This window comes from Mus musculus, chromosome 3, assembly GCF_000001635.26.
Source record: "Mus musculus strain C57BL/6J chromosome 3, GRCm38.p6 C57BL/6J".
Taxonomy (NCBI): Eukaryota; Metazoa; Chordata; class Mammalia; order Rodentia; family Muridae; genus Mus; species Mus musculus.
Window position 1 is genome coordinate 92,348,918 of NC_000069.6, and position 9,334 is coordinate 92,358,251.

A 9,334-nucleotide genomic window follows, 5' to 3' on the forward strand; every position below is an offset into this window, starting at 1 on the left:
AGCTTATGGAAACTTGCTTCATACATGGTGTGTGCATGTTTTATGTGTGTGCATGTTGTGTGTGTGTGTGTGTGTGTGTGTGTGTGTGTGTGTGTGTGTATGTATTCTCTCTCTTTTCTCTGTCCCCAGAGAGTTTTTCTCTGCAAAACAAAGAAAGTTTACTCCTTCAGACAAAAAAAAAAAATCCGCTGTTGAGCAATTAATTGCCTACTCCATACCTTCCTTAAATTTACCTGACCTCTTGAAATTATCTTCCACAGACATTTTTATTTAAAAACTTGTTATAACATATATCTCCAAAGCTGTTGACTGTAGTTGGGAATTTTTTTTTTTTATTTGTAGCTGGGATACCTTGTCTGGCCTCATTGGGAGAGGGAGTGCCTAGCCTCATAGAAAATTGAAGTGACAGGGTGGGTGGGGATCACCAGGGGAGCCCCTTGCACCCAGGGAAATGGGGAGGTTGAGGAGGGAGGGATTGTGGGAGGGAGTGGTCAGAAGGGAGACAGTGAGCAGATTGTAAGGTGAAATCCCCCCCCCCAATTAAATTAAATTTAGAAAAAGGAAAAGTCCTTCTTCACCATGCACTACCCAATCATTCATATATTTCTAGAATTAATTTCTATAGTTGATCAAGGTTTCCATACCATTTCAGTATCTGAATTATAGGAAGCTGGGACATTAAAGTTATACTAGCTTCATGAAGTGAGAAGCATTTTCAAATTCTATTCTGGAAAATTCATGAATGGTATAGAAATATTTTATTTTTAAATAAAAAATAAATTTCCCAGTTTAATTTATATTTTTATAATGTTTTTGATGTATGTTCTGTGTTCTGATAGGTTCAATTCTAGAAACGTAAAGCTTTACACATTATGTTGATTTTCTAAATCATAGAAAATTGTTTATTCTCCATGGATTTGTACAATTTTAAAGTATACTTCTTCTGCTGTAACTATTTTTCCATTATTATTTGATAAAACACAGGAAAATATCATTTTTAATTTTTGTTAAGAATACTATATTGTGTTGTAAACTATGTGGAATCTTAGAGAAATTATCTTCCAATCAGACCAAGCATTTTAGTTCACCCTGTAGGTTTTGTTATGAGAATAAGATATATTTCAAATTTTAAATCTAAAAGATGTTTTGTTGTAGCGTTTTTGTGTGTTATTCTGGAAGATCATCTGTGAAAAACTGTGGGATACACAAGAGACTTATTTTTTTTTCCCCTGATGAATATCTCTCTTATTGTCTTTCAGTGATTTCTTAATAAAATTTTGTGAACCAACCCTCAGCATGTATATTTCAAGCAGTGGCTTCTCAGTGGGTTGTTTCCTTTTTCACACACAGTGGTGCTCTTTAACACCTCTATGCTTGGCTTTAAAGTTTGTGTTGCAGATGTTGGTCACCAATTCAGGGAAGTCTAATGATTCCATTTTTTTCAATATCAATTTTTTCACATGTTCACTTCTATCTGTGTACACCATTGTGTTAAGAGTCTTTTAAAAATATCAAAATAAGCACCTAAAACTTTTTAATCGGAGATTTCCTTTTCATTTTTAATGTAATTTCAACATAGTGTACATAATGAGCGGGTGTCATGATTCATGCAAACATTCCTGACAGTTCAAATGAAGGTCGGTATATTCCACACTTACAAAGTGACCACCATTTATAGTGAAAACATAATCCTGTCACGTAGAGATTTAACAATATAAAAAAACTTCATTGAATTTATCTTTGCATCGATGTTAGCTTAGATCCCTTTCAGAAAACTTTCCATATCCTTTTCTCACCCACACTGTTCTCATGGAAACCAACATCATCCTATGAGCCTCTGTGAGATCAGCTTCTTAGAGCTGAAATATGAGAAAAGTCACACAGTATTTGTTTTCTTCTTCCTGACTAACTTCAGTTAACCTGCCATTGTTTTGTCCATAGTTATTACAGATCAGTTTCTTTCTTTTAAATCCTTGTACAGTATTATATGGTATACCTTTTCATTATATATATATTTTTCCCTAGTTCATCTGTAGATACACTTGGACATGGACTGTATTTAGGACAGAAATTAGAAGCCAGAAGGAATTTTGTGAATATTTTTATTCTTTTAGCAATAACTAGAAAATAAAACAATTATCATGCTGAAATAAACTTAATTAATATTTGAAAAATTTAATAGTATTGAGTAAAAATTCAGACATTTTCAACAATGTCTTTAAAACCTTATTTATTTATCTGATATTGATTCAAAATTTTGTAGCATCAAAAACGTCCTTTTCTAATAGTAGCTAACAAATGAAATAAAAATTACAAAACAATAATATTTTAATTCATTTTTGTCAGTTTTAATATGAAAGTAATTAAGTAAAGCCTTAGAACAGCAGGAAGTGATACATGTACCTACATGGGAGTTTGAAATATATGAGTAGTGGTCATTCTGTGTGTGTGTCTCTGTGTCTGTTTGTCTATCTCTGCTCCTGTCACCTCCCCCTCTCTGTGTTTGAGTGTGTATGTATCTCTCTCTATGCGTTAACCACATAAGAAGGAATATGCCCAGGACAGGTGCAATTTTAGTTCTGGTACTGTCATGATAAGCAGTCTCGTGGGCACCTTTATAGGTAAGTTCTAATACATACCCCAAATAATGTTTAACATGCGGTCCTGAAAAATGTCAGGATAAGACCTAGGGCTACTAGCCACCCCAGTGCAGGTCATATACTATTTCCCAATATTCACAAAAATCAATATTGTCAGAAACTACACATGAACTAACTCAAGGTAGAGGTTTGTCAAATAATAAGTTGAAACAACAGTGAAAATCATTAATATTCTTTCTCTCAGCCCATAGGCAAATTATACCTAGAAAAATGGAATATAAATAGGCCAAGGCACCACAGAATATTAATAAGCTTAAGCAAAACAAATAAAACACTTAATTTAGGATATAAGAGGGGGAAAAAAGCATTTGTTACAATCACAGAAGAGAACAAAGTGAGATCTCACTGAAACTTAAAACAGTGAGTGCTCACTGAGTCACAGGTCTCAACAGTGGTGATGTCCAGGAACAGGATATTTCCCATTTCGTAGAGTCCCAGTCAAGCCAGTCATGCATGGATTTGCATTTTGGTTTGGAAATTTTGGGACCTGCCCACTATCAGTCAGTGTTGCTCCCACTCGACTGGCCAGATAGTCCTATAAATTGGTCCTTGACTGTGAGACTGCAGACTCCTGGTACTCAGGTCCTAGGCTACTTTGGAGAACCTGGCAAGTGTCTTTTCTTGAGTTGCTCTGTCATGTTGTTCTTCCTATGTGCTGTAGTCAATTTTGAGGTAGTGTGTGTCTTGAGTTCAGTTTTGATCAAGGGATGAATGGTAGCTAGCTAGCAGTCAGAAAATTAGCAGTGGATACAATAGCCAATTGTGATAAGTGGCTTTTTGTTACATTTGGTAAGTTGTAGAACAGAGGATATTTCTCTTTCATGTGTATCTTTTGGTGTTCTGTGAAAGGCTATGTACCTAAGTAGGTATGAGAACCTGAGACTTTCCTGAGCTTTCCTTTACTGTCCAACCCCAGACAACCTGCTGTAATGATACATGTAATGTAGAGGACAGAAATGATGTGATTTCTCAGGCCACCAGTACTTGAGACTGCCTGCCTTAAAGGTGTTTGCTTGTGTAAACAGCATTACTTGTTTCTTTGGAACAAAATAATTTCTCTTAAGAAAAGGTCTGAAACACAGTAGCCTTTCCCAAGGCTGTTGCAACAGAGTGCTGACAGGAAAGGGGAAAGCCAACCAGCTCTAAAATAGGAGTTGGGAAATAATGTTGGTGTTCAGAGAGACAAACCGATTTGAAGCTCCATAGTTCTATCTATCTTCTCTGAATTGATCACTACTGATCATCTCTTTCATATCATCTCTTTCAGATCCTGAGAATTCAGCACTATGTCTTACCAACAGCAGCAGTGCAAGCAGCCTTGCCAGCCTCCACCTGTGTGCCCACCCAAGAAGTGCCCTGAGCCTTGTCCTCATCCACAGTGTCCTGAGCCTTGTCCTCCTCCAAAGTGCCCTGAGCCTTGTCCTGAGCCATGTCCTCCTCCCTCATACCAGCAGAAATGCCCTCCTGTGCAACCTCCTCCACCATGTCAACAGAAGTGCCCACCCAAGAGCAAGTGAGGGATTCAGCAGTCATCGGGACAAGGGGAAGAGAAGAGAATCTATCTCATGTACTTCCAAAGCAACACCTCCATCTTCCCTCCAAAGGCTGTCATGGGTGAATCCTCTCTACCTGTCACTCCCATTTGCCTGTAATGACCTCTTTTAGGGAAGGCATTTTCCTTAGGTTGTCCTGCCATTTCTCTCATACAGGCTGCTGATTATATGTTCTCAAGTTGTTCAGTGTCCCAAATGCTCAGAAAGAATAACACCTGCTGTCTATCCTGTGCACCCAGAAGATGTTTTCCAAAACTGTCAATTGTTGTGTTGTCATTGTTGTTTCATTTCCTGAATAAAGCACAATCTGCTTAATGGTATTCATGTGTCCATTTTTTTTTCTGAAATGTACTGTGTTGCCTTCCTGATATGCTCTTTTTTTTTCTTTTTTTACACTTCATATTTTATTCCCCTGCTCCAGTCTACCCTCTGACTCATCCACATCCCATACCCCTTCCCCACCCCCTGTCTCTACGTGGATATCTCCACCCCCCACCCCACTTGACCTCTAAACTCCCTTGGGCCTCCAGTCTCTTGAGAGTTAGGTGCATCATCTCTGAATGAACACAGAACTGGCAGTCCTCTACTACATATGTGTTGGGGGTCTCATATCAGCTGGTGTATGCTGCCTGTTTGTGGTCCAGTGTTTGAGAGATCTCAGGGGTCTAGATTAATTGAGACTGCTGGTTCTCCTACAGGGAGAACCCTTCTCAGTTTCTTTCAGCCTTCCCTAATTCAACAACAGGGGTCAGCTGTTTTGGTCCATTGACTGGGTGCAAATATCTGCATCTGACTCTTTCAGCTGCTTGTTGCGTTTTCCGGACTTTAATCATGCTAGGTCCCTTTTTGTGAGTGCTCCATAGCCTCAGTAGTAGTGTCAGGCCTTGCCCCCCTCCCCCCGACATGAGCTAGATCTCACTTTGTAGCTGAACCTTCTTTTCCTCGGGCTCCTCTTCATTTCCATTCCTGTAATTCTTTCAGACAGGAACAATTATGGATCAGAGTTGTGATTGTAGTTTGGCAACCCCATCCTTCACTTGATGTCCTATCTTCCTGATGTAGGTAGGCTCTATGAGTTCCCTCTCTACTGTCAGGCATTTCATCTAAAGTCCCTCCCTTTGAGTGCTGAGAGTGTCTCACCTCCCAGTGCTCTAGTGCATTCTGGAGGGTTCCCCCAACATCCTATCTCCTGAGGTTGCCTGTTTCCATTCTTTCTGCTAGCCCTCAAGGCTTCAGTTCTTTTCTCTCACCCACTACCTGATTAGATTCCCCTCTCCCCATCCCCTTCCACTTTCCCACTTTCCCTCCAAGGTCTTTCCTTCTCTCCCCACTTGTGACTGCTTTCTTCTCTTTCCCAAGTAGGACTAAGGTGTTGACCTTTTTGAGTTCTGGGACTGTAACTTGGGTATTCTGTACAATTAATTAATTAATTAATTAATTAATTAATTAATTAATTTTTGGTTTATGTCCACTAAATTAATTACCATGCATGTCCTTTTGGGTTTGAGTTTCCTCAAGCAGGATGATATTTTCTAGTTCCATCCATTTGCCTGCAAAACTCAGGATGTTCTCATTCTTAATGGCTGAGTTCCTTTATTTTTTTCATAGATCCTTAACTAATTCTGTTGTATTCAGGTTTTGACTCTATTTGAGTCATAAAAAGGACTACGTAGTGCTGATGTGCTTAATGGAAGCATTATTTCATTCTGTCTAACTACAATGTCTCCTTTATCACATGATGACTTAGGAAGAGTATCTGGCATTCATATATGCATGTGACACTAGGGACTTATTCCTCCTATATTCTCCTAACACCCCCATGTATTTTTATTTTCCCTTGTCTCCTTTCTCTGACATAATAATTACACATTTATATAAATTATTTTTTCTTCTTCTATAATTGAAACCACTATGCTAGTTTTTTCTTTTAGAATGTCTATATTTTTCTTAACCTGATGATATACACTTTCATTCATTTTCATAAAAACATGATGTCATTGTTCATTTTTACTGATTATTATTTCACTTCATCTATATGCTATATTTTCTTAACCCATTCATTCACTGGTAAGCAGCTAGGTTGATTATTTATCTTGACTATTAGGAGTAGTAGTGAGAGATAGATGAATATTCATGCATCTCTATTTTATGCTCTAGAAGGACTTTTTAAAATATATGAACCCAAGTGATGCTGCTGAATCATATAATAGTTTTGCTTTAGTGCTATTTCTTTGGAAGACTCCACATTGATATCCATATTTTGTGGATTAATCTAATCGCTCACAATCTAAGAATTTACTTTCCTTTTTCTGAACTCCTCTGCCAGGCCCTGTTATTATGTTGGTGGTACTCATTCTCATATAGGTATAATGGTTTTCTGGTAAATTTTGGGTTTTATTACTTAAAGACTGGAAATGTAAAGAATTTTCTTGTTATTGTTATTTTTAGAAACTCCTAATTGTCCTCAAACACGTCTGTGGTTATAGTTGAGCTAATTCATTCCATTTGATTGACACAATTTTCAACAATTAATTGATAATATGTAAGTGACTGTTTTAAAAGCTGCTGGTTTCCACTACCTGTTTCCACTACCCTCATCACCATCTCATTTCCATCCGAAAGATCACTCTCAATGCTACCAATTCTATGACCATTATCACAAACTGTACAAGCTATCAAACTGTCCATCACTGCCTACCTTCAATATTATTGTGATCCTCATTACTGTCACCCTCAGTAAGAGCACCATGTCTATCACTAGTTATATGCCAGTTGTCTCCAGAACCAACAACATCACTTCTCCTACCACCTTTGATGGCATCATGACTATGCTACATTTGTTCCACTAAGAAAGTGGCTTCCATATAATTAGCAAAGACAATCAGGTTCAAAATCATGCTATATTTCGGTCTTCCCTTTATTTTCTTATCTTTATTTTATACTTAATATTGCAGATGACTGCTGGGTGGAATTGGGAGATCATATGTAATATTTTGACAATACTTATAGCACAAGTGGCACAGAAAGTTATCAATGTGTCCCAAATTCTCTGTCTCTTCTCCATCTCTGATATCAGCTTTCTTTCACAGTCCATAAAATTTAAGAAGCATCTGATCTTCATGCATCAATTCTGCAGTTACTTTAAAAGTTTATCTGATTAAACATGCAGACAAATTTGTGATTGCCCTGTAACTTAGATTTGCCATTTATGGAAAGTATGCAGTGTTTCTTTTTAATTACTGAACACAATGGTCAGTTATGGTTATGGCAAATTACAAGCATATCCTTGTTATAGACGGAAATGAGTACATTGATGCTGTTTTCAGACATACCAAGAGAGGGCATTGGATCCCATTACAGATGATTGTGAGCCACTATGTGGTTGCTGGGAATTGAACCTAGGACCTATGGAAGAGCAGCCAGTGTTCTTAACTGCTGAGTCATCTCTCCAGCACTTGAATTTTGGATCATATGAGATATTAATTAGTTTTTGTTTGCTTGTGAGTCATATTCTTTCATTCTCTCTAACTACAATGTGTTCTTTAGCCCATGATAACTTAGGAAGACAATTTGATGTCCAGATTTGTATGTGCCACTTGAAACATATTTTCCCCCTACAACCCCATGCATTTTCCTGTCCCGTGTCTCCTTTCTCTGAACTTATGCAAACTTGCCTTTGAGAATACACTCATTTTTCTTATGATATGTAGTTTTATATTTGCTGAAGAACACATATTATTGTTCTTTATTACTGATTATTTCATATATATATATATTTACATATGTATACATGTGTGTCACATTTTCTTATGTCATCATTGGCTAATTAGTGAGCAGGTCGGGTGATTAGTTAATATGCATAATCTGTAGGTTGACTTTCATTAAAATAAGAATTTATGTTATACTGCTGAGTCAATGATAGCCCTGTTTTTAGTATTATTTCTTTGGAGGAAACCCCACACTGATTTCCATATTTGATAGGTTAATCTACTCTGTCACAGTCACAGAATTTGAGTCCCCCCCTTGCTCACTCTTCTGCTAGGACTTTTTGTTATTATCATGATGGTACTTATTCTTACAGAGATATAATGTTCTTCTGCTGTAGATTTAGTTTACACTTATCTAATGACAGAACATGTTGAAGATTTTTTTTTTTTACTATTAGCTTTGGAAATTCCTCTTTAAAATATTTTTTATTATTACATATTTTCCTCAATTACATTTAGAATGCTATCCCAAAAGTCCCTCATATGCTCCCCCCCACTTCCCTACCCACCCATTCCCATTTTTTGGCCCTGGCATTCCCCTGTACTGGGGCATATAAAGTTTGCGTGTCCAATGGGCCTCTCTTTCCAGTGATGGCCGACTAGGCCATCTTTTGATACATATGAAGCTAGAGTCAAGAGCTCCGGGGTACTGGTTAGTTCATACTGTTGTTGCACCTACAGGGTTGCAGATCTCTTTAGCTCCTTGGATACTTTCTCTAGCTCCTCCATTGGGGGCCCTGTGATCCATCCAATAGCTGACTGTGAGCATCTACTTATGTGTTTGCTAGGCCCCGGCCTAGTCTCACAAGAGACAGCTATATCAGGGTCCTTTCAGCCACCTCTTGCTAGTGTATGCAATGGTGTCATCATTTGGAGGCTAATTATGGGATGGATCTCTGGATATGGCAGTCTCTAGATGGTCCATCCTTTTGTCTCAGATCCAAACTTTGTCTCTGTAACTCCTTTCATGGGTGATTGTTTCCAATTCTAAGAAGGGGCAAAGGGTCCACACTTTGGTCTTCGTTCTTCTTCAGTTTCATGTGTTTTGCAAATTCTATCTTATATCTCGGGTATACTAAGTTTCTGGGCTAATATCCTGAGAAGCACCTGAAAAAAATGCTCAGCATCTTTAATCATCAGAGAAATGCAAATCGAAACAACCCTGAAATTCCACTTCACACCAGTCAGAATGGCTAAGAACAAAAATTCAGGTGACAGCAGATGCTGGCGAGGATGTGGAGAAAGAGGAACACTCCTCCATTGTTGGTGGGATTGCAAGCTTGTACAACCACTCTGGAAATCAGTCTGGCGGTTCCTCAGAAAACTGGACATAGTACTACCTGAGGATCCCACA

At 38.0% G+C, this 9,334-nt stretch overlaps 1 protein-coding gene across 1 annotated transcript; it reads left to right on the top strand.

Annotated features, from left to right (window-relative positions):
* The first annotated feature begins 3,225 nt into the window (after positions 1 to 3,225).
* Positions 3,226 to 4,532, top strand: Sprr2e (small proline-rich protein 2E). The gene is made up of 2 exons (NM_011471.2): positions 3,226 to 3,267; positions 3,928 to 4,532. Exon 2 carries the CDS (start codon positions 3,947 to 3,949, stop codon positions 4,175 to 4,177), a length of 231 nt encoding a protein of 76 aa, NP_035601.1. The 5' UTR covers positions 3,226 to 3,267; positions 3,928 to 3,946; the 3' UTR covers positions 4,178 to 4,532.
* The last annotated feature ends 4,802 nt before the right edge of the window (positions 4,533 to 9,334 follow it).

What these genes read in the sequence shown, in the direction of transcription:
- Sprr2e (NM_011471.2), top strand. Translation starts at nt 3,947, where the DNA reads ATGTCTTACCAACAGCAGCAGTGCAAGCAGCCTTGCCAGCCTCCACCT.